This window comes from Panthera onca, chromosome C1, assembly GCF_046562875.1.
Source record: "Panthera onca isolate mPanOnc1 chromosome C1, mPanOnc1 haplotype 2, whole genome shotgun sequence".
Taxonomy (NCBI): domain Eukaryota; kingdom Metazoa; phylum Chordata; class Mammalia; order Carnivora; family Felidae; genus Panthera; species Panthera onca.
In genome coordinates, this window is record NC_138346.1 from 125,388,462 (window position 1) to 125,414,961 (window position 26,500).

Here is a 26,500-nt window from a genome sequence, read left to right on the forward strand (position 1 = left end):
TGAGGACTTCTTTACCAATTCTTCTTACACAGATTTCCTCTCCTTTACGAAAGGAAGGCTATCTCAGTCGTCCCAGTTCTTACTCTGGTGTACTGCCCCAGGCTATAAAAATCTTTGGGGAACAATCCAAACAAAGGGAAAAATCCAGAATGCATAACCCTAGAGAGAGAAATGTTGAAGGAGGCAGGACCATATTTCACCCAGACACAGACTCTGCCTTTGCTGATTGTCTTCTATGAATCTCAGAACTTGAAAGAGAGTAGCTTGTAATAGGAGTGTTTATCAACTCACTGTTTTGAATTCAAATGAGGTCAGATCTTTTCTGATGATGAGGACTGGCCAGTTAGGTTATACAGTGACTGTTTTTCATAAACATAATGAACCAAGTGCCAAGGTTTTGACAATGATATATCTAAGGCACATATAACACATGTACAATATGCCAGAAACTACATTATGTGCAACCATTAAACTTACCGTTTTAGTAGTCAAGGTGTAAGGGGTACATATTTTCCAAAGTTCTTTTTGCGACAAAACAGTTGAAGATCACAGACTTGGGAGTCACTTGTATATACACCTACTTCCCTTCAAAGTAAATTTAGGATGTTCGGTTAAGAGAACATAAAGTGGTACAAATTAAGTCTTTATATCATTCAGTATTTTGCTTGTTTTTCTGCTGCACACCAAATATGAATCTTATAAAGGATTATAGTTGTGAAAGAAAATTCAGTAGCTCTGTCCAGAAAGACCTGAGGCAAAGGATATTATGGGATGCAACACTATTATCCAGAGTAAAAACAGAAACCTAGCTAGGGACCAAGTTCCTGAATCAGAACCAGCCAATTCCTTTATCAAGGATGAATTGTGCTTTGGGAAATCAAGGCCCAGTGGTGTTGGGGAAACTTTGAAATGGCTCCTACACTAACCATATCTCTTTTGTAGGGAAATGGACACTATGTTCTGTATTCTTTCAAGGATTTTCGCTTATCTTTGTTTGCTGCATCAGTGAATGGAAATGTGTGGAAAATTGTATTTGTAATAATTTCGTGGCATACTCTTACCCATTCTGATGAATAGTCAAAATAATTGGAGGAAATCTCTGAAGGAGATGACTCTGTAATTGCTATCAAGCCCTAGAACAATGGTGGCCTCCTGTTCGGATTTAATTCCATTAATTTCTGAGCTCTAGCAGCTACTTGGAAAATTCTAAATGTTAGGAGGAGACGTGTGGGCCATTTATCCCAAATCACTTTAGAGGACTTAAAGCAATCTGATTGGTGGAACTTCCAGGCCCTGGTCATATCTCAGTTCTATTTCTCTGGCCAGGAGGCCCTGGGAAAGCCTGGGGCAAGTCCAGAGCCTTTCAAGGAACACTGTGGAAGAAGTCTCAAATCCTGGAGGAACAGAAGCAATGTGAAAAGGTTGCCCAAGCTCTTGTTTTTTGTGGTAACATCAGCCTTATATGTGCATTGGTGTGTGTGTGTTTAAATGAGATTACAAATAAGGTAACCTTTCTTAGATATCTGTGTACACATATTATGGAGAATAACTAGTTCTGTAGGAAAATTTTTCATATCTTATATTTTTAATTGACAATCTAAATAAAGCATTTTCTGGATATTGTGGATGACCATCGTTTTAAAAGAAAAGTACTGGGGCACTTGGGTGGCTCAGTTGGTTAAGTGTCCAATTCTTGATTTCTGCTCAGGTCGTGATCTCACAGTTCATGAGATCAAGCCCTACATTGGGCTATGTACTAACAGCATGGAGCTTGCTTGGGATTCTCTCTCTCTTCTCTCTCTGCCCCTCCCCCTGCTCATGTGCTCTCTCTTTCTCTCTCAAAATAAACTTTATATAAATGTTATTAACTACTTTTACAGATGAAAGAAAAATGTCATGTGAAGGCATTTTTTAAAAAAATTAAAGTGGTCACTGAATTTAAAATTCCTTTTATTTATTTATTTTTTTAGAGAGGCTACAAGTGAGCGAGGGGCACAGAGAGAGAGAGAGAGAGAGAAAATCTCACAAGGGGGAGAGAGAGAGAAAGAAGTGGGGCTCACCCGGGACTTGTGTTTTACCTGAAGCGGGGCTCGTACTCACCCAATGTGGCACTGATTTGAACTTACGAACTGTGAGATCATGACCTGAGCTGGAGTCATATGCTTAATGATTGGGCCACCCAGGTACCCTAAAATGAATTCTTAATGAACTAGGAGTAAAACTTCTTATACATGATAGTGCATCTACCAAACTCTGGAGTAAATATTTTTCTTGATGATGAAACATTGTATACATTACCTTTAAAATCACAAACAAGAATGCCAACTATTAAGGGCTGAATTATGTCACCTCAAAATTCATGTGTTGAAGTCCTAACCCCCAGTACCTCAAAATATGACTATATTTGAAGATAGAGCCTTTAAATTGTTAATTAAGGTAAAATGATGCTACATGAGTAGGCCCTAATCCAGTATTACTGGTATCCTTATAAAAAAAAGGAGAGACACCAGATCTTGTACACACAGAGAGATAATGTGAATACACAGTAATAGGGCAGCCATCTACAAACCCAAGAACAGAGGCCTCCGAAGAAACCAAACCTGCTGACGACATCTTGATCTTGGACGCCTACCCTCCAGAGCTGTAAGAAAATAAATTTCTGTTGTTTAAGCCACTTAGTCTATGGTATTTTGTTACGACAGACTGAGCAAACTAATACACCAATATTTTTATCTAACATTGTACTGGATAGTGAGCCCAGCACAAAAAGATAGGGGAAAAAAGTGTCAGACTTAAAAAGGAGGAAACCAAGCTATAATAATCTCACATAACATGATTGTCAGTGTAGAAAACCTTAAAGAATATACCAGTTAATTATTAAAAAATAATAAAATGTTTGCAAATTTTTCAAATTAAAGAACAGTATTCAAAAATCAATTGTGGTGGTACTTATGGAGTAAGTTCTCTGAAAATCTCCTTCATAAAAGCAATGAGAAAACTGGCAAAAATTACTAAAATCAACTTTTCAGAACTCAATTAACCAAAGGCTTATAATAACTCAATGAAACTGTATACCAGAAAATAGTAAAATCGAAGAACAGCAAGATTTGTGGTGTTTAAACATGACCCATTCCCATCCTTCTCTCCCCAAGTCTATAAAAATGACTAAAAACAAATAACCTCACAATAACAGTAGTTGTGGACACCAGCAATCTAGTGCCCCTGGTGGGCAGAATGGGTTTGGAACCCTCTAAAAGGCCCTATTCTCAGAGAATTGTCATTATTTAACATGTCCAGGTCTCTCCCAGGGCTTATCTTTATTTGATCTAATTCAGAGCTTGCTTAGTGTGAACAATCTTTTCTCCAGGACATTTGTTGAAAACAACCAGAGGCAATTATTTAACATCTCAGCTGCCTGAGTTGGAAAAACAATTGGGACAAACAAAAAGATGACCAAACAATCAAAAGGAAAATCTTGGGAATAAGATGTCCGTAGGGAATTTTTGAAAAGCTCTGATATAATCCTGGGACTCCAGAAGATCATGCACATGTACAAGACTGGTCCCATGCTCAGGAAGGACCTGAGAAGGCCTGAATTTACTACCTCTGTCTGACCATGAAGCTGTGTATGAGCAGGAACTGAAGACTAAGGTAGACATGTAAGCTGTCTGCTAGAGAGTTGAAAATATGCCACACCACACACATAATGCTCTTTTGCAATGCCTAGGAGATATCCTGATTCAAGGTATTTAGGGAAGTCTTTGTCCAGTTATTGATTTAACACTAAGCTAATTGAGCAGAGATTTCAGTGGCCACATATGACAAAACAAAACGACAACAACAATAAAGTTAACATACTTTGTTCAGGAAGTTATTTTAAAAAAGGCAATAGCAGTGTCAACACAAGCCACAAAGAGCAATACCAACTAACCCGTGGGGAGGGAGGGAATCTGATTCCCACAACTGTGACGTATGTTATGTAAGATGTCTTGTTATCAAAAACAACAACAAAAATATGTGACACACAAAGAAACAGAAAGTATGGTCTATACACAGGAAGAAAAGTCATTCAGTAGAAACTATTCCTGAGGAAGCCCAGATTTTGGACTTACTAGACAAAATCTTTAAATGAACTATTATAAAGATGTTCAAGTAATTACAGAAAACCATGACTAAAGACATTGAGAACAATGTCTTACCTAATAGAGACTATCAACCAATAAAGAGATAATTCTTTAAGAAAAAAAAACATAGAAGTTTTGGAACTGAAAAGTATAGTAACTGAATGCAATGTTTATGAGAGGACCCCAAAAACAAACTTAAGCTGGCAGAAGAAAGATTCAGGAAACTTGAATATAGGTCAATTGAAGTTATCAACCCAACAAAAAGAAAGAAAAAAGAATGAAGAAAATGAATAGAGCCTCAGAGACCTATGAAACATCAACTGTACAAACATATGCATAATAGGAACCTCAGAAGAGGAGAGAAGGGGCAGAAAAATATTTGAAGAAATAATGGGCAAAAATTCTGTAAATTTGATGAAAGCCATCACACATCTAAAAAGTTCCACAAACTCTTCAACAGGATAAACCCAGAGACCCACAAAGACACCCATTCTAATCTTCTGAAAGTCAAAGACAAAGAATCTTGAAAGTCGCAAGAGAAGCAGCTCATCACAAATGATTCTTAGTAAGATTAACAGCTAGTTTTTGTTAGAAACCATGGAAGACAGAAGGCAGTGGGATGGAATATTCAAAGTGCTGAAAGAAAGACTGTCAACCAATAATTCTATATCCAGTAAGACTATCCTTCAAAATGAAGGAAAGGGTAAAACGTTCCCAGATAAAAACTCAGAGAATTCATTGCCAAAGCCATCTTGAAAAAGAAACCGAAGCTGGAGGTATCACACTCCTGGACTTCAATATGTATTACAAAGCTGTAATCATCAAGACTATGTGGTACTGGCACAAAAACAGACACTCAGATCAGTGGAACAGAATAGAGAACCCAGAAATGGACCCACAAACATATGGCCAACTAATCTTTGACAAAGCAGGAAAGAATAGCCAATGGAATAAAGACAATCTCTTCAGCAAGTGGTGCTGGGAAAACTGGACAGTGCCATGCAGAAAAATGAACCTGGACCACTTTCTTACACCACACACAAAAATAAACTCAAAATGGATGAAAGACCTAAACGTAAGACAGGAAGCCATCAAAATCCTCCAGGAGAAAGCAGGTGAAAACCTCTTTGACCTCGGCCTCAGCAACTTCTTTCTCAACACGTCTCCAGAGGCAAGGGAAACAAAAGCAAAAATGAACTATTGGGACCTCATCAAAATAAAAAGCTTCTGCACAGTGAAGGAAACAATCAGCAAAACTAAAAGGCAACTGACAGAATGGTAGAAGATATTTGCAAATGTCATATCAGATGAAGGGTTAGTATCCAAAATCTATACAGAACTTATCAAACTCAACACCCAAAAAACAATCCAGTGAAGAAATGGGCAAAAGACATGAATACACACTTCTCCAAAGAAGACATCCAGATGGCCAACCCAACACATACAAAAAATACTCAACAATACTTATCATCAGGGAAATACAAATCAAAACCACAATGTAATACCACCTTATACCTGTCAGAATGGCTACCATTAACAACTCAGGCAACAACCGATGTTGGCAAGGATGTGGAGAAAGAGGATCTCTTTTGCACTGCTGGTAGGAATGCAAACTGGTGCAGCCACTCTGGAAAACAGTATGGAGGTTCCTCAAAAAACTAAAAATAGAACTACCCTATGACCCAGCAATTGCACTACTAGGCATTTATCCAAGGGATACAGGTCTGCTGTTTCAAAGGGACACAAACACCCCCCATGTTGATAGCAGCACTATCAACAAGAGCCAAAGTATGGAAAGAGCCCAAATGTCCATCGATGGATGAATGCATAAAGAAGATGTGGTGTATATATATACAATGGAGTATTAATCGGCAATCAAAAAGAATGAAATCTTGCCATTTGCAACTATGTGGATGGAACTAGAGGGTATTACACTACGCAAAATTAGAGAAAGACAAATATCATATGACTTCACTTATATGAGGAATTTAAGATACTAAACAGATGAACATAAGGGAAGGGAAGCAAAAATAATATAAAACGGGGAGGGGACAAAACATAAAAGACTCTTAAATGTAGAGAACAAAGAAAGGGTTGCTGGAGGGGTTGTGGGAGGGGGGATGGTCTAAACAGGGAAGGGGCATTAAGGAATCTACTCCTGAAATCATTGTTGCTAACTAACTTGGATGTAAATTAAACAATAAATAAATTTACGAAAGAAAAGGCAATATACATGTTTGTAACATTTTTCATTTACCTGATTTGAAAGACAGCTATATAAAGCAATGATCATAAAATTGTTTATGGGCTTATGATGTATAAAGATGTAATTTGTATGGCAATAATACTATAAAAATGGGGGGGGGTATACAGGAGAATAGTTTTTGTACACTATTGCAATTAAGTTGGTAGTAATCCATACAAGATTGTTTTAAATTAAGATACTAATTGCAATCCATACAACCACTAAGAGAATAGCATGAAATAAACAAGGTAATTAAAGGGGCACATTTAGGGCGCCTGGGTGGCTCAGTTGGTTAAGTGTCAGACTTTGGCTCAGGTCATGATCTTGCAGTCTGTGAGTTTGAGCCCTGCGTCGGGCTCTGTGCTGACAGCTCAGAGCCTGGAGCCTGCTTTGGATTCTGTGTGTGTGTGTGTGTCTCTCTCTCTGCCCCTCCCCTGCTTGCTCTCTCTCACAAATCAATAAACACTTTTTTTAAATAAAAAATAAATAAATAAAAGGGCACACTTAAAATATCTATTTAACACAAAAGAAAGCAGTGATGGAAAAATAGAGGAACATAATTGACGTGAGACATAGAGAAAACAAATAGGGAAATGGAAAACATAAATCTTAGCTTATCAGTAATTACATTAAATATGAATAAATAAAAAAACTCCAAAAAGCAGTGATTGGCAGAATTGATTTTGCCCCCAAAGTGAAGAAAACCAACATCGTATTTTTATTAACTAACTGAATAGCAAATTTATAACACATTCTTTCCTATATGTTTTGACTGTGTACCCCATTTTTTAAAAAGATTCAGTATGTTCAGGGTGACTGGGTGACTCAGTCGGTTAAGTGTCCAACATGGTTTTGACCCAGGTAATGATCTTGCAGCTTGTGGGTTCAAGCCCTGCATTGGGCTCTGTGCTGACAGCTCAGGGCCTGGAGCCTACTTTGGATTCTGTGTCTCCCTCTCTCTGTGCCCCACCCCCTTCTCAAAAATAAATAAACATTTAAAAATTTTTCAGTATGATATAGTGTTTTATTATTTCAGGTGTACAATATGGTGATTCAGTAATTCTATACATTACTCAGTGCTCATCACAATAAGTGTATTCTTTTTTTTTTTTTTTTTAATTTTTTTTTTTCAACGTTTATTTTATTTTTGGGGACAGAGAGAGACAGAGCATGAACGGGGGAGGGACAGAGAGAGAGGGAGACACAGAATCTGAAACAGGCTCCAGGCTCCGAGCCATCAGCCCAGAGCCTGACGCGGGGCTCGAACTCACGGACCGTGAGATCGTGACCTGGCTGAAGTCGGACGCTTAACCGACTGCGCCACCCAGGCGCCCCAATAAGTGTATTCTTAATCTACTGTATCACCCGTCTCTTCACCACCTTCCTTTTGTAACCACCAGTTTGTTCTCTATATTTAAGAGTCTTTTTGTTTGTCCCTTTTTTGTTTGTTCATTTGTTTTGTTAACTTCCACATATGGGTGAGATCATATGATATTTGCCTTTCTCTGACTGACTTATTTCACTTAGCATCATACCCTATAGATGTATCCATATTGTTGCAAATGGCAGGATTTCATCCTTTTTTTTTTTTAATGTTTATTTATTTTTGAGAGAGAGCATGTGCACATGTGTGCATGACTGGGGAAGGGGTGAGGGGCAGAGAAAGAGGGAGAAAGAGGATCCAAAGTGGGCTCTGCACTGACAGCACAGAGCCCGATGCGGGGCTCGAACACAAACTGAGATCATGACCTGAGCCGAAGTTGGACACTTAACTGACTCAGCCACCCAGGTGCCCCTTATTTGAATTAGCATTATGCCCTGTAGATCCATTCATATTGTTGTAAATGGCAGGATTTCATTTTTTTATGGCTAATAGTCCATAGTCCATATATATGTATGTATACACACACACACATACACACACACACACACCACATCTTTAGCCATTCATCTACTGATGTACAACTGGGTTTCTTCCATAATTTTTCTATTGTAAATAATGCTGCAAAAAACATAGGGTGGGGCATATATCTTTTTAAATTAGTGTTTTCATAGTCTTTGGGTAAATACCCAATAGTGGAATTACTGGATCATATGGTGATTCTATTTTTAATTTTTTGAGGAAACCCCATACTGTTTTCCACAGTGGCAGCACCAGTTTGCATTCTGACCAACAGTGCATGAGGATTCCTTTTTATTCACATCCTCATCAACACTTGTTGTTTCTTGTGTTTTTGATTATAGACATTCTGACAGATATGAGGTGATATCTCATTGTGGTTTTGATTTGCATTTCCCTGATGATTAGTGATGTTGGTTATCTTTTCATATGTCTGTTGGCCATCTGTCTGTTTTCTTTGGAGAAATGTTTGTTCATGTCTTCTGCCCATTTTTCAGTTGGATTATTTGTTTTTTTGATGTTGAGTTGTATAAGTTCTTTATATATTTTGGACACTAACCTTTTATCAGGTATGTCATTTGCAAATATCTTCTCCCATTCAGTAGGTTGTCTTTTTGCTTTGTTGATTATTTCTTTCACGGTGCAGAAGGTTTTTATTTTGATGTAGCCCCAATAGTTTATTTTTGTTTTTGTTTCTTTTGCCTCAGGAGACATAGCTAGAAAATTGTTGGCTGATGTCAGAGAAATTACTGCCTGTGCTGTCTTCTAGGACTTTTATGTTTTCAGGTCTCACATTTAGGTCTTTAATCCATTTTGAGTTTATGTTTGTGTATGATATAAGAAATTGGTGCAGTTTCATTCTTTTGTGGGTAGCTGTCCAGTTTTCCCAACATCATTTGTTGAAGAGACTATCCTTTTCCCATTGCATATTCTTCCCTCCGTTGTCAAAGATTAATTGACCATATAATCATGGACTTATTTCTGGGCTTTCTATTCCTTTCTATTGATCTATGCATCTATTTTTGTGCCATTACTATACTGTTTTGATTATTATAGCTTTGTAATATAACTTGAAATCTGGGATTATGATACCCCCAGTTTTGTTCTTCTTTTTCAAGATTACTTTGGCTATTTTGGAGTCTTTTGTGGTTCCATACAAATTTTAGGATTATTTGTTCTAGTTCTGTTGAAAATGCTATTGGTATTTGATGGGGATTGCATGGAATCTGTACACTGCTTTGGATAGTACAGACATTTTAACAATATTTGTTCTCCCAATCCATGAGCATGGAATATCTTCTCATTTGTTTGTGTCATCTTTAATTTCTTTCATCAAAGTTTTATAGTTTTCAGAATGCAGGTCTTTCACCTGCATGGTTCAGTTTATTCCTAGATATTTTATTATTTTTGGTGCAATTGTAAATGGGCACAATTGATTTTTTAAATGATCCAACTATGTGCTATCTAGAAGAGACACACTTTAGATTCAAAGACACAGGCAGATTTAAAGTAAACATGAAAAAAATGACATGTCATGAAACAGTAACCAAAGGAAAACAGGAATGGCTATAAGAATATCAGGCAAAATCAGGGCACCTGGGTGACTCAGCCAGTTGAACATCTGACTCTTGATTTTGGCTCATGTCGTGATCTGACAGTTCGTGAGTTTGATCCCCATGTCAGGATCTGTGCTGACAGTGTGGAGGCTGCTTGAGATTCTCTCCCTCCCCACCCCCTCTCTCTCTCTGTCCCTCCCCCACTCACAGTTGCTCTTTCTCAAAAATAAATAAGTAAGCATTTTTAAAAATCAGGCAAAATAGACTTTAAGACAAAAATTGTTGCTACACAAAACGAAGGATATCTTATGATGATAAAAGGGTCAATCCATCAGGAAGACCTAACAATTATAAATGTATATAAACCTAACAACAGAGCCTCCAAAGTACATGATGCAAAAATTGATGGAATTAAAGGGAAAAATAAACAATTCGAGAATAATAGTTGGAGATTCAATAGAGTTTCAATAGAACAACTACCTAGAAAGTCAAGGAACATACTGAAGACTTGAGCAACACCATAAACCAAGTAAACCAAAAAACATAGAACACTTCACACAGCAACAGCTGAACATACACTCAAGTATTCATGGAACCTTTTCAAGGACAGAGCATGTATTAGGCCACAATCATGTCTCAATAAATGTAAAAGGACTCAAATGTATTCTCTGACCACAATGTAATGAAATTAGAACTCAACAATAGAAAAAAAAAATTGGGCACATGGGCAAATATGTGGAAATTCACACATCCTAAATAACTAATGAAGAAGAAATCATAAAAGGAAATTATGGAACACATTGAGATGAATGAAAACAAAAATACAAATAAAAATACCTAAACTTCTGGAATATAGCTAAAATAGTGCTTAGAGAAAAATTTATAGCTGAATATGTCCATGTTTAAAATGAAAAAATATCTCAAACTAATAACCTTTTATCTTAAGAAACTTCAAAAACAAACTAAATGCAAAGCAACCAGAATAAAGGAAATAATAAAGATTAGAAAATAAATAAATGAACTAGAAATTACAGCAGGAGAAAATCAATGAAAACAAAAGATGGTTCTTTCAAAAGATCAAGAAAATTGACAAACTTTTAGCTAAACTAACCAAGAAAATAAAAGAGAAGCCTCAACCAGAAATGAAAGAGGGTACACCATGTAATAAAGAATTAACCTCACCCATAGAGAGATCTGGCTTTTGCCCTTGGCTACTGTCATATTATCTCTAGACCTCTGAAACTTCCTGCCTAATAGGAGTGTCTTTCTTTGTCTGGAACATTTGGCCATATTGTATCATTTCCAACCTTCAAAAGAAATGGAAACTAAAGATATTAGCTTACCCTATGGGAAAAGCTGGAGACTAAAGGTTATCCATGTGAGTAATATGTGATCAAGCCCAATTGAAAATTCTGGACACTAAAAATTCAGGTGAGCTTCCATGGTTGGTAATACTCTGTATTGTCACACACTGTGTCTGGGAAGACATAATGCTATCCATGACCATGGGAAGAGGATGATCAAAAACCCTGCATTTGGAGGCATCACAATCCCAGACTTTAGCCTCTACTACAAAGCTGTAATCATCAAGACAGCATGGTATTGGCACAAAAACAGACACATAGACCAATGGAATAGAATAGAAACCCCAGAACTAGACCCACAAACGTATGGCCAACTAATCTTTGACAAAGCAGGAAAGAATATCCAATGGAAAAAAGACAGTCTCTTTAACAAATGGTGCTGGGAGAACTGGACAGCAACATGCAGAAGAATGAAACTAGACCCCTTTCTCACACCATTCACAAAAATAAACTCAAAATGGATAAGGGACCTGAATGTGAGACAGGAAACCATCAAAACCCTAGAGGACAAAGCAGGAAAAGACCTCTCTGATCTCAGCCGTAGCAATTTTTTACTTGACACATCCCCAAAAGCAAGGGAATTAAAAGCAAAAATGAACTACTGGGACCTCATGAAGATAAAAAGCTTCTGCACAGCACAGGAAACAATCAACAAAACTAAAAGGCAACCAACGGAATGGGAAAAGATATTTGCAAATGACATATCGGACAAAGGGCTAGTATCCAAGCTCTATAAAGAGCTCACCAAACTCCACACCCAAAAAACAAATAATCCAGTGAAGAAATGGGCAGAAAACATGAATAGACACTTCTCTAAAGAAGACATCCGGATGGCCAACAGGCACATGAAAAGATGCTCAATGTCGCTCCTCATCAGGGAAATACAAATCAAAACCACACTCAGATATCACCTCACGCCAGTCAGAGTGGCCAAAATGAACAAATCAGGAGACTATAGATGCTGGAGAGGATGTGGAGAAATGGGAACCCTCTTGCACTGTTGGTGGGAATGCAAATTGGTGCAGCCACTCTGGAAAACAGTGTGGAGGTTCCTCAAAAACTTAAAAATAGACCTACCCTATGACCCAGCAATAGCACTGCTAGGAATTTACCCAAGGGATACAGGAGTACTGATGCATAGGGGCACTTGTACCCCAATGTTTATAGCAGCACTCTCAACAATAGCCAAATTATGGAAAGAGCCTAAATGTCCATCAACTGATGAATGGATAAAGAAATTGTGGTTTATATACATAATGGAGTACTACGTGGCAATGAGAAAGAATGAAATATGGCCCTTTGTAGCAACGTGGTTGGAACTGGAGAGTGTTATGCTAAGTGAAATAAGCCATACAGAGAAAGACAGATACCATATGTTTTCACTCTTACGTGGATCCTGAGAAACTTAACAGAAACCCATGGGGGAGGGGAAGGGAAAAAAAAAGAGGTTAGAGTGGGAGAGAGCCAAAGCATAAGAGACTCTTAAAAACTGAGAACAAACTGAGGGTTGATGGGGGAGGGAGGGAGGAGAGGGTGGGTGATGGGTATTGAGGAGGGCACCTTTTGGAATGAGCACTGGGTGTTGTATGGAAACCAATTTGACAATAAATTTCATATATTGAAAAATAAATAAATAAAAATTAAAAAAAAAAAACCTGCATTTGGACTTCTCCCAGACTCTGCCCTGTGCATCTTTTCCTATGATTAATTTTATCCTGTGTCCTTTCCCTGCAAGAAATTATAAACATAATAGTTTTTAGTGAGTTCTGTGAGAGCTTCCATTAAATTACCAAACCTGAGAGAGTTTTTGGAAACACTTCACGGTTTTCCCTACCAAATTTACAATTGCTGTTAAAAGTGTGGGCAGTCTTGTGAGGACTGTTCCTGGTTGACTAAACTCTTTGTATATCATTACAGAAATAAAAAAAGGATTGTAAAGAAATACTATAAACATGCTAAAAAAATTATAAAACCTAAATGAAATTAACAAATTTATATTTAAAAAAAAACTACCAGGGGTGCCTAGGTGGCTCAGTTGGTTGAATGTCCAACTTCAGCTCAGGTCATGATCTCACCGTCCGTGAGTTTGAGCCCTGTGTCGGGCTCTGCACTGACAGCTCAGAGCCTGGAGCCTGTTTCAGATTCTGTGTCTCCCTCTCTCTCTGACCCTCCCCCATTCATACTCTCTCTGTTTCAAAAATAAATAAACGTTAAAAAAAAAAACAAAACTACCAAAGTGACTCAAGTAAATCTGAATAGACCTATTGTAATTAAAGAGATTGAGGTAGTCATCAAAAAATCCCACAAGGAAAACTGGAAACCCAGATGGCCTCACCAGTAAATTCTGTGAAACATTTAAAGAAGAACTAACACCAATCCTTTACAAGCTCTTCCAGAAAATAGTAAAGAAGGGAACATTTCTCAGCTTGTTCTTTGAAGCCAGAATTACCCTGATACCAAAACCAAAGATACCACAAGGAAAGAAAACTACAAACCACTATCCTTTACTAATATAGTAAAAATTCTCAACCAAATAGGATTAAACTGAATTCAACAGCATATAAAATGGGTTATATATCCTGACAAACAGAATTTATCTCATGAACATGGGAATTCATATGCGGATCAACATATAAAAATCAGTCAGTATGCCAAACCATATTAATGAAATAAAGACCAAAACCACATGATCCTCTTAATAGACTTAAACAATGCATTTAACATAATCCAATGCACTTTCATGATAAAAACACTCAACGATTAGAAATAGAATGAAACTCCCAAGCTTAATAAAGATAATCTACAAAACAAAACAAAACAAAACAAAACAAAAAAACAAAAACATAGGTAACATCATACTTCATGGTGAGCTAATAAAATCTTTTCCTCTAAGGTCAAAAATAAGACAAGGATGTCCACTCACATGACTTCTATTTCACATTGTACTGGAGGTTTTATCCAGGCTAATGATGCAATGAAAAAAACAAAGCATTCACATTGTAAAGGAAGATGTAAAATTATCAGAGATGGCATGATCTTATATACAGAAAATCTTAAAGAATCCACGCACATCGACACATAAATCTATTAGAAGTAATGAATGAGTTAAGTTTGTAAGATGCAAGATTCGTATTCAAAAACTAATTATATGACAATACACCACCAATGAAAAATCCAAAAGCAAAAGTAAGAAAACAATCAACAATCAATTTACAATACCATCAAAAAGAGTAAAATATTCAGGAATAAATTTAAACAAGGAGGTTCAAGACACGTACACTGAAATCTTCAAAACATTGCTGAAAGAAGTCTTAAATAAATGGAAAAACTTCCTGTGTTCTAGATCAGAAGACCAGAAGGCTTAATATTATTAAGATGACAGTACTCCCCAAATCTACATTCAACATTGTCCTTCTCAACATCTCAGCCTTTCCCCCCACCCCCTTTGGCAGAAATTGACAATTGATCCTAAAATTTATATAAAAATGCAAGAACTCAGAGTCATCAAAACTACCTTGGAACAGAACAAAAGTGGAGGACTTATGCTTCTTCATTTTAAAACTTAGTGAGGCACCTGGGTGGCTCAGTCAGTTGAGCGTCTGACTCTTGATTTCAACTCAAGTCAGGATCTCAGATTTCTTGGGATCAAGCCCCACATCTGGCTCTACACTGACAGCCCAGAAACTGCTTGGGATTATTTCTCTCTTTCTCTCTCTCTCTCTGCCCTACTCCCTCAAAGTAAATAAATAAACTTTAAAAAAATAAAATTAAAATAAATAAAACTTAGTATAAAGCTACAGTAATCAGGGGGCACCTGAGTGGCTCAGTTGGTTAAGCATCCAACTTCGGCTAAGATCATGATCTTAGTCAAAGAATTTGAATAGACATTTCTCCAAAGAAGACACTTCTCCAAAGACATATATCCAAAGAAGTTATACAGATGTCCAATAAGCACGTGAAAGGTGCTCACCATCAGTAGTTACTAGAGAAATGAAAATCAAAATAATGATGAGTTACCACTTCACACACATTAGGATAGTTAGAAATCATAGACATAAACAATGTTAGTGATGATGTAGAAAAATTGGAACTTTCATACATTGCTGGTGGAATTGTAAAATGGTGCAGCCATTTTGCAAAAAAAAAAAAAAAAGTTTGGCAGTTTCTCAAAATGTTAAACAGAATTACCATATGACCTAGCATTTTTACTAAGTAAAAGTGAATTGAAAGAATTGAAAACCTGTCCACACAAAAGACTGTGCACAAAATTTCATAGCAGCATTATTCATAATAGCACCAAAGTGGAAAGAACTTTTTAAAGAATTGCTGTATGTCTGGGGTGCCTGGGAGGCTCAGTCAGTTGAGTGGCCGACTCTCAGTTTTGGTTTAGGTCATGATCCCAGGTTTGTGGGATCAAGCCCCACAACAAGCTCCACACTGAGAGTGAATCCTGCTTCAGATTCTCTCTCTCCCTCTCTTTTTCCCCCTCTGCCCCTCTCACCCGCTTGCATGTTGCATAATCTAAGAAGAAAGAAAGAAAGAAAGAAAGAAAGAAAGAAAGAAAGAAAGAAAAGAAAGAAAGAGAAGGAGAGGAAAGAAGGAAGGAAGGAAGGAAGGAAGGAAGGAAGGAAGGAAGGAAGGAAGTTGCCATATATCTAGTGAGTTTTATGGGATACTAGTATGTCCTTCCTAAAATTTTTTTAAATATTTATTTATTTTGGGGACAGCACAAGTGGGGGAAGGGCAGAGAGAGGGGGACAGAGGATCTGAAGTGGGCTCTGTGCTGACAGGCTAACAGCAGTGAATCCGATGTGGAGCTCGAACTCACAAACTTCGAGATCATGACCTGACCCAAAGCCGGATGCTCAACTGACTGAGCCACCCAGGTGCCCCCTTCCTGACACTTCTAAGTTAGCCTATAAATTCTAGGAACATAAAAACCAGGTGAGTATTGGAGAATATATTTTGAGAAATGAGAGAAATTATAAAGGAAATACTACATTGTGAAACTTTTATAGTGTGTGTATTTGTGAGATTTGCATGCAGATAAGTCAGATGAGTTATTTAGTTATCTCTGGTAATGTGGAAAGTTACTAATCTATTATTAAAACAGGTATGTTTATAAATTTGAAAAAGCAAAACATTTATTGAAAAGGATTGAAAGGGCTTGGGCATACAGTTCAAGTGGTGATGAGTTTTTAACCTCAAGCCTATAAAAATTGGGGGCAATACTCTAACTCTTGGACTTTTTCTACTGTGTTCACAGAGTACAAGTACTATTGAAAAGCTTTTCACTTATTTTATAAGTTTAAGGGGTTTTATGGAAGTGCTTTTTATTGACCTACTTGTTATGTACTATTTTAATTTCATATCCTTTAGATATTTGGATTTGCACTGCATTTTGGAATTCATCTTCACTTACAATGTCACCATCGAATGGAGGTCCAGTTCGACCCAGCCCCCCAGATGGAGGCTGGGGTTGGGCAGTGGTTACTGGAGCTTTTATTTCCATTGGCTTCTCTTGTGCATTTGGCAAATCTATTTCTGTATTTTACAAAGAAATTGAAGAAATATTTAATGCCAGCACCAGCGAGGTGTCATGGATCTCTTCTATTATGTTCGCTGTCATGTATGCTGGAGGTAAGTACCCAGAAGGTCTGTTCTTTTAGCTTTCAAAAGGCGGACAAAAACCCCATATTGAATACTTTTTGTTCTTGATGCCTTTCTGTGTAAGATACTTGAAATGTTAGTTTTTGAGGCTATGCGATTTGAGTCATATTTTTCATTCCCTTTAACAATAAAGGCTACATACAACTGTGAGCTGTTAGCTCAGTTATATTGCAAAGCAGATATCATTATGAAGGATAACTTTCACTAAAAATGTTTATGTGTGGTTGCTGGTATATGGAATGTCAACTGATGTTTTATGTTTTAATCATATATCCTTGCTAAACTCTTAATACTTCCAATAGTTTATTGGTAGGTGTTTTGTTTTTTTTTTCAAAATTTTAAGATAGACTAACATATCTTTTGCAAATACTGATAGTTTGGTTTCTTCCTTTCCTTACACCTTTTTCCCCCCTCTCTTACTGCGCTGGCTCGGACCTCCAGTATAATGTTGAAGAAAAGTGATGGTAGGCATTCTTGTTTTGTAGTTCTGTTTTGGTTTTGTTGTTTTCTCTGAGAAACAAAGTACCTTTTAGCTAACTTGAAAATATGCTCTAAAGTCAGAAGTTTGATCAGGCTCATACATCTCATCATGTTCATGTGCATTTGCATCAGATGATCATCTAAAAAATTAAAAACAGAGCAAACTTGCTACATATATATATGTCAGTAATATCCTAGATACATGAAGAATCCTATAAATACTTATTTGCAGCCTATTTTGCCTTAAAGGAGATAGGTTAGGTCTTCCATACTTCAGTTAAAATCCATCCAATATGTTGTAAGTGTATAGATATACAATCAATGCTAGATTTTTCCCATTACACAAACCTGTAACTCTGATATAAAATAGAAAGCACTATTTCTTACCAGTGTCTTCTGTTTCATCTGTTTATTTTGTGGGGTGGGGTACTTATGTCTTGGCATCCTTTCGTGTCAGTAATGCCTTGTGCAGGTGTGGATGGGAGTGGGGGGGCTTCTCCTCTATGTTACTGAGTTACTCGCTCTCTCCCAGGTCCTATCAGCAGTATCCTGGTGAATAAATATGGCAGTCGTCTAACCATGATTGTTGGTGGCTGCTTGTCAGGCTGTGGCTTGATTGCAGCTTCTTTCTCCAACACTGTACAGGAACTTTACTTGTACGTTGGATTCATTGGAGGTGAGTTGCTACTGATGTATTTTGAAGCATTAATTTTTATGCAGATTATTTGTAGCATTCATCTGCCAATTCTTTTGAGAAATGAAAGTTCTTAGAAAAATGATTGGGTTACCATTTTTAAGAGCTATAGATATGTTAATTTCATAGTACCAGAAAAACATGTCTTTAAAGAAAGTTCTGGGGGCGCCTGGGTGGCTCAGTTGGTTGGATGTCCGACTTCGGCTCAGATCATGATCTCGCGGTCCGTGGGTTCGAGCCCCACATCGGGCTCTGCGCTGACAGCTCAGAGCCTGAAGCCTGTTTGGGATTCTGTGTCTCCCTCTCTCTGACCCTCCCCCGTTCATGCTCTGTCTCTCTCTGTCTCAAAAATAAATAAACGTTAAAAAAAAAAAAATTAAAAAAAAAAAAGAAAGTTCTGGCACTTTGGGTGGTTATTTTAAGTTGATTTATTTATTTTATTTATTATTTATTTTATCTCTGCTAAAACAGAGAGAGTATAAGCAGAGTGTGGCAGAGACAGAGAGAGAGACAGAGAGAGAGAGAGAGAGAGAATCCCAAGCGGGCTCTTCTCTATCAGCTATCTGCTATCAGTGCAGAGCCCATTGTGGGGCTCAAACTCACAACTGTGAGATCATGACCTAAGCCTATATCAAGAGTCAAACGATTAACTGACTGAGCCATTGGGTGGTTGTATTTTACTGAAAGTTTTTCTTTCTTCCTTTTTTTTTCAAGCTTAAGAAACAGTGGTGATAGGGTGTGACAAGTTGCTGAAATGGGGGTTATCGTCTATTCCCACTCATTATCCTTCCACCCAAGAAGAAGTTGGCTCAATTTAGAGTAAGAGAAAATGTCAGATACAAAGCAAGAATTTTCTGGTTGAGAATCCATATACGTTTTCAAGGGCTTAAGGACACACATGAGAAAACCTCCCTTCCCCCTTTCTTAATAGCTACATTTGGAAAATGAAACTACTAAGGATAAAGAATATAGATCACCCATTACTCTACAATTCAGAGAAAACCATTAATATTTTGATGCTCGTATTTTTTATGCATACACATGTACTTTTCTTAGAAAATAAAGGGGATAAAATTATGTATAATGTTTGTAACCGGGTTGTTTTACATAATAGTGCATTATGTATATAGTCCCCCATTTCACTAAATATACTGTAGCAGCTACTATTTTCCATTGGATGGATATACCATAGTTTATTTCACCATTCTGGAATAGAAAGACCTTTAAGTTGTTTATATTTTTCACTATTAATAAACCATATTTATATGATAGTACTTCTCTATACATCTTTGTGAACATGATAATTTCCATAGGACAAATTTTAGAAGTAGAATTACTCAGGGAAAAGGTTTTTGATGTGGTTTTTGATATTGTTTTAGAAAGGTTATAATAATGTACAGTCCCACCTGCAGGATGTGAGATAATGCCAATAACAGGTATTATCTTTTTGGATCTGTACTTTGACTACATTCATGAACATTTTAAACATTTAAATATTTTAATCCATCTAGAGCATGTGAATAACATAAGGAACGAACAGAACTTAATTGTTCTCACTTGGCTATTCAGCCTGTTCATTACTTCATTTATTAATTCATTCAACAAATATTTATTGAGTCCCTATTGATATGTCAGGGACTGTTTCCAAGCTCTGTGGGGATAGAGTCAACATGACAGACAAGGTTCTTCCTTTGTAGTGGAGGGAAGCAGACAATAAACAGACCAACAAATAAATGAATAGATAAATACATATTAGCTAGTGAGAAGTGCTTTGCAAAAACTTAAAACAGAGAATTTTGGTGAAGGATTGAATGACCCCTAAAGGGAAGGCCTCTCAATGGGTTACCTTGGGTTGAGATGTGAACGATAAGTAGGAGTTCTTCCTCTAGATTTTCTGAAAATCTAGAGGAACAGATGCCCTCAGAATGTCTGAGAATATACTGAGATGTGGGTAGGGAGGTAGGTAAGGGCCAAATCATGGTGCTTCCTAATCCAGGGTGAAGAGCTGTGGATGGCAGTCAGTGGAGAGACTGAATGAGTGGCATTCTAGTCTGGTTTCCCTGGGAAGGGAACAAGAATGGGAGAACACTTAGTAGGTTATTGGGATACTTGTCTCAGCTCCATTGGTTGAAAAATCTACTCTTCCCTATTTATTTAAATGTATCTTTTGGTTCTGTTTCTGGACTTTTTGCCCAATTTCATTGATCAGTTTTTCCTTTTGACTAAGTGCACACTGTTCTAATTACTGTAGCTGTAACTGTAGCAAATATTTATATATCTGTTAGTGTTGGTCCCACCAATTATTTACCCTTTTTGAATACTTCTAATGCATTTGTTCTCCGGGTATATTTTAGAGTCATTCTACCTCATCTGAAAAATTGAATACGTTAGCATTCTCATAGAAATTACATTACATTAATGGATCTACTAACGTGTATTAGCATCTTCACAGTGTTGTGTTTTACTGTCCCAAAATGTTTTCTCTCTCTTTCCATCCCTCCCTCTTTCTTCTTTTTCTGACCTCAGCCCCACCATTTATGTCTTACTTCCTGAATTTATGAGATTTATCCTCTCTCCTTTTTGTTTTCAATTACCTAAATTATGAAATTAAACTAAGGAGTCTACATATATTATTCTTATTGTTGCTAACATCAAAGAATTATTTTAATGTTATATTATAAATCTAGTATTTGCTGCATAAAGAGACTTTATGTCTGTATTTATTCGATAGCAGCCCACTTAATCATCTACTTACTAGTTATAATCACCTCTCTTACAATGATGATTTTGACCTCCTGCCATTCATTTTGTCTAGTTGATCAATAACAAATATGTTTCTGACATTTATTCTGGTATGTAATTCTTTTCCTCCCCTCCACAGGTCTTGGGCTTGCCTTCAACTTGAATCCGGCTCTGACGATGATTGGCAAGTATTTCTACAAGAGGCGACCATTGGCAAATGGACTGGCCATGGCAGGCAGCCCTGTGTTCCTCTCTACCCTGGCCCCCCTCAATCAGGCTTTCTTCGGTATCTTTGGCTGGAGAGGAAGTTTCCTAATTCTTGGGGGCCTCCTACTAAACTGCTGTGTAGCTGGTGCCCTGATGCGACCAATAGGGCCCCCGCCAACGAATGCAGGGAAAGACGGGTCTAAAGAATCCCTTCAGGATGCTGGAAGATCTGATGTAGAAAAGGGGACAAATAATGCAAGTACAGATTTTAATGGCAGAAACCCCAAAGACGAGAAACAATCAGTTTTTCAAAGAGTTAACAAAGTTATAGACTTATCCCTGTTTACCCACAGAGGCTTTCTACTATACCTCTCTGGGAACGTGGTGATGGCTTTTGGGCTGGCTACTCCTTTAGTCTTTCTTAGTAATTATGGCAAGAGTAAACATTACTCTAGTGAGAAGGCTGCCTTCCTTCTTTCCATTCTGTCTTTTGTCGATATGGTAGCCAGACCTTCTATGGGACTTGTAGCCAACACGAAGTGGATAAGACCTCGAGTTCAGTACTTTTTTGCTGCTTCTATTATTGCAAATGGAGTGTGTCATCTGCTAGCACCTTTATCCTCCAGCTACATTGGGTTCTGTGTCTATGCGGGATTCCTTGGATTTGCATTTGGGTGGTTTAGCTCAGTATTATTCGAAACACTGATGGACCTTGTTGGACCCCAGAGGTTCTCCAGCGCTGTGGGATTGGTGACCATTGTGGAATGCTGTCCTGTCCTCCTGGGGCCGCCACTTTTAGGTATAGTATGCCTTACTACCTCTTTGGTCCTCTTAACATAAAACAGGCATAGAAAATTGGGAAGGTGATAAAAAGCAGAGATTAGTGAGCCTCTGGGCGGCAGAGAGCAAGCATGTCTCTTTTTTTTTCCTTTTTCTTTTTTTATCAGTAGGCTCCATGCCCAGTGTGCAGCCCAAGGAAGGTTTTGAACTCACAACCCTGAGAACAAGACCTGAGCTGAGATCAAGAGTCAGACACTTAACCAACTGAGCCACCCAGGCGCCCCAATATTTCTCATCTCTGTGGCCTCAGTGTTGGCACAATGCTTGGAACAGCATAATTCCTCAGATACTTACAGAATCAAATTACATTGAACCATCAAGCTGAAAGGAGAGTGAAAACAATTACAAACTTAAACATTCATTAAGATAAACTTTTCTGATTATAAAACTAATGTGTATTATAGAAAAACATATAATATACACTCTACCTTTAAAATACTTCGGTAATTTCATTTTAATTGTGGAATTTATCATAGTAGTAATATTTAAAATAATAATAAGAGTTACCAGGCGAGGGCTCACAGTGTACCAGGGACTGTCTAGATAATTTCATATACCCTGTCATAACTCACAAGTCTATAAGGTAAGACTGTTAATGTCCCCTCTTTATCAACGAAGAAACAGAGGCTTTTAAAAGTGAAATAACTTGCCCAAGTTCACACAACAAGTAAGTGACCATAAAACTTGATGGATTATCCTTTGAGAGTACCAAATTGTTTACAATTTAAAATAATTTTTTTAACGTTTATTCATTTTTGAGAGAGAGCGAGAGAACGCACGTGCCAGCACGTGATTGGGGGGAGATGTGGGGGTGGGCCAGGGGACACAGAATCCGAAGCAGGCTCCAGGCTCTGAGCTGTCAACACAGAGTCCAACATGGGGCCCAAACCCACAAATTGCGAGATCATGACCTGAGCCGAAGTTGGATGCTTAACCAACTGAGCCACCCAGGCACCCCTAAAATTACTATTAATGTAAAATGCAGTAGTAATTGGGACTTCCTCTGCATATGACTCATGCTTTTTAGATTATGCATTATAAGTAAGGAAGGATTCATAAAAGAAAATCCACTACTGATTTTTCTAGACTCCCAGTCCTCATTCCTCCCTATATCCAATGAGAGTCCAAGTCCTATAAATTTCTAAATCTGTAAGCTCCTAAATCTCTCTCTAGTTGGCCCACTTTTTCTGTCACAACACCACCCCATCCACAGTTCCTGTCCCCTATCTGGGTTGCTCCAGCAGCCTCCAGACTGGTCTACCCATATCCACTCTAGCCAGCCTACAATCTGTTTTCTACTCTGCAGGCAAATACAAACTCGATATTCCAGCTGATGAGATCTTTCCAGTTGCTTCCCATTGTTCTTGGGGTGGAGAGCAAATTCCCTTGTGGCCTACAAGGCGCCCCCCAGCCTGGCTTCCAATCTCTCCAGCCTCATTTCCTGTCACTCACCTTTTGTTCTCTCTACTCCAACAGCCCCGCCCTTCCTCCTTCCCCTCTCACACCCCAGCTTCCTACCACCTGCCTTTGCACTTGCTGTGCTCTGGCCTCATCCTTCTCCCATCCCCTCCTCCTAGATGGGTCCCATCCTCCTCTAGGTCCCTGCTTCATTTACACTGTAAGAGAAGCTTTCCTGACCCTGCTTGCTGCTCCCAACCCCCTATTTTCTGCTTTCAAACACTCCTTGTCACGGCTTGTGTAATTATTTGATTAACATTTCTCTTCTCCACTGAACTGTGGATGTTCTCTCCTCTGCTCTCCCTTATCCTCAGGGCCAGCAGCCCAGTGCCAAGTGTATGTGTCAGCCCAATAAATATTGCTGAATGAACAATGTTAGAGTTGAGCTGAGTTAGAAAAGCATATGGAATCATATTTGAATTGGTTGTATTAAGTCTTCTTGGGTGTTTATTCCTTAATTAACCAATTGGGTGAGATGCTAATAAATTTTACTATAACAAGGATTTCATGGCCAAAAAATTTTTGGAAACCCCAAGTTTGATAGATTACCAGAGGACCTTGCAAAGCCTATTTAATATGCACATGGTGAATCTTTACCAGAAAAGAATATGTTATGCCATTCCCTAAGTTTGACTTTGGGAACACTCAGGAGGTTACAGGTGCAGCTTCAGTGTCAGACTTCCTGGATTAAAAGCCATGTTATTTCACTTATGAGCTCTGTGACCTTGGGCGAGTTACTTAAGGTCTCCGTACTTCAGTTTGTACATCATACAGCAGGAATGATGACAGAATCTGCCTGTTATGAGGATTAAGCACTTCGAATGGTGGAAAGGTGTTGCTGTTAATTGTATAGCACAGGCCAAGTGTTCACAGGGACCGCTCTTTGGGAAATGCTGATGTCAGCGAAAGAGCATTGGCCAGGAGACTGCAGTTAGCTCTGTGGCCTGGGGCAAGACTCCTAAACCTCTCTTGAGCAACAAATTTTTCCACTGTGAATCCAGAGAATTGATTCCAGATGATCTGTAGGTCTTTCCTGGCTCAAATTTGGAAAGATTTCATTATTTTCAAGTTGCTAAAAATAACACAATATGCAAGGCCATCTAAAACCCAAGTATGACATCATAAAAGATGAGATAATTTTTAGCAGTTCTTTTTTTAGACTAATTTGTCATTTATGGGCTCTTTGAGGATTGGTTGACATCTTTCTGAGTAGATCCTTCAGCTTCATTTGGGAAAGGTATACTTGTTCACTTTTGCCCACATAACTGTGTTTTGGATATCTTCAGGTCATCTGAATGACATCTATGGAGACTACAAATACACATACTGGGCGTGTGGTGTGATCCTAATTATCGCAGGCATCTATCTCTTCATTGGCATGGGCATCAATTATCGGCTTGTGGCGAAAGAACAGAAAGCAGAGAAGCAGCAGAAAAAGGAAGGTAAAGAGAAGCCAAAAGAAGTTATTAAAGCAGCAGACTCTAGAGGATAGAGAGGCACATGAGGCCCCAAAGAGGAGAAACATCCAGTCTGAACCATGGATAACCAGAGAAGCTTTGGACTAAAAACATCTGAAAAATTCTACTGAATCTTGTTCTATTGGCACTGCTCACCACAGCCAGTGGACATTTGTGTGGAAGTCATACCAGGTACCCACTGATGGAATTTTTGTTTCATTCCCTCACAGCAGTCATAATGTATATGTCACATCCTTTGGGGCCAGGGGATTTACAAAAGATAACAGATGAAAATGCTTTTATTTGAAGTCATCTTTGTTAAGATATACTTTACATACAATAATTAATCTCTTTTATAAGACTCAAGTTTAATGAATTTTGACAAGGCATCTATATAAATAACTACCACCCCAATATAGAACATTTCAGACAGCCAAAGTAATTCCCTCTTGCCCCTCTGCAGTCCATTCTTTCCCTTCCCTACATCCCCTGGCAACCACTGGTCTTATTTCTGTCCCCTATAGTTTTGCCTTTTCCAGAAGGTAGTAAATGAAATCACATAGTATGTAGCTAGCATAATAAGAAATATATATTTCATCTTTGTCCCTAGTTTCTGGTACAGAGCTCCTAAAACCCTTGGATTTCTGGGTGATGAGTGTTTTCTGCATTCTAGTTAGATAACTGGTGTCTAGAACCCCCTAGATAGCTTCAAGATAGGGACTGGTCTCCAAAAAGACCAAGGCTTTGATCAGAGGGTTGGGACTTTCAGCCCCTCTCCCACGAGCTCTGGGGAAAGGGGAGGGGCTGGAAGTTAAGTTCAATTACTAACAGCCAGTGATTTAATCAACCATGCCTACACAGTGAAACCTCCATAAAAACTCCTAAACTGCAAGGCTTAGAGAGCTCCCTGGTTGGTGAATACATTGACGGGCTGGTGTTCGGAGGGTAGGATGCTCGGACAAGACACGGAAGCTCCACGCCACGCCTCCCCACCATACCTCATCCATTGCGTCCTATGCATCTCTTTCATTTGGCTGTTCCTGAGTCGTCTCCTTTAGAATATATCAATAAACGTAAGCAAAGTGTTTCCCTGAGTTCTGTGATCCATGCTAGCAAATTGCCAAACCTGAGAAAAGAGTTGTGGGAACTCCCAACTTACAGCAAGTGGGTCAGAGGTACAGGTAAACAACCTGGGACTTGTGGCTGGAATCTGAAATAAGGACAGCCTTGTGGGACTGAGCCTTTAAACCTGTGGAATTGGACACTAACTCTAGGTACTTAGTGTCAGCATTGAATCGAACTGTAGGACCTAGGTTAGTCTGGAGAGTTGTTGGAAAAATGGTCATTGTGGAAAAAATTGAATGTCAGAAGTGTTGTAACAGAGTAACCTTCTATGTCTGGCTTCTGTACCTAACATAACGTTTTATGACTCATCCATTTCATTGCATTTATACATAGTTTGCTGCTTTTTATTGCTGAGTAACATTTCTTGGTGTGAATGTACCATAATTTGGATATCTGTTCACCAGTTGATGGACTTCAGTTTTTTCCACTTTTTGGCTATTATAACTAAAGTTTCTATAAGCATTCACACAGAGGTCTGTGTAGACATATGCTTTCATTTCTCTTGAGAAAATGCCCAGCATTGGGGTTGCTGGGTCACGTAGCAAGTTCATGTTTAACTTTTAAGAAACTCAAACTATTGTTGAATTGGCCAAACCATTTTGTAATCCAACTAGCAAAGTATGAGAGATCTAGTTATT

General features: G+C 38.2%; 1 protein-coding gene across 1 annotated transcript in view; it reads left to right on the forward strand.

The window, feature by feature from the left end:
• The window catches only part of LOC132677178 (monocarboxylate transporter 1-like), a 29,253-nt gene extending 3,429 nt beyond the window's left edge, over positions 1-25,824 (forward strand). The window contains exons 2-5 of the mRNA XM_078451551.2: positions 16,569-16,829; positions 17,872-18,015; positions 20,915-21,781; positions 24,567-25,824. Of these exons, the coding sequence (XP_078307677.2) occupies positions 16,613-16,829; positions 17,872-18,015; positions 20,915-21,781; positions 24,567-24,772 (1,434 nt within the window). The 5' untranslated portion in view covers positions 16,569-16,612 and the 3' untranslated portion in view covers positions 24,773-25,824. The remainder of the gene's footprint in view (positions 1-16,568; positions 16,830-17,871; positions 18,016-20,914; positions 21,782-24,566) is intronic.
• Positions 25,825-26,500: the final 676 nt, after the last annotated feature.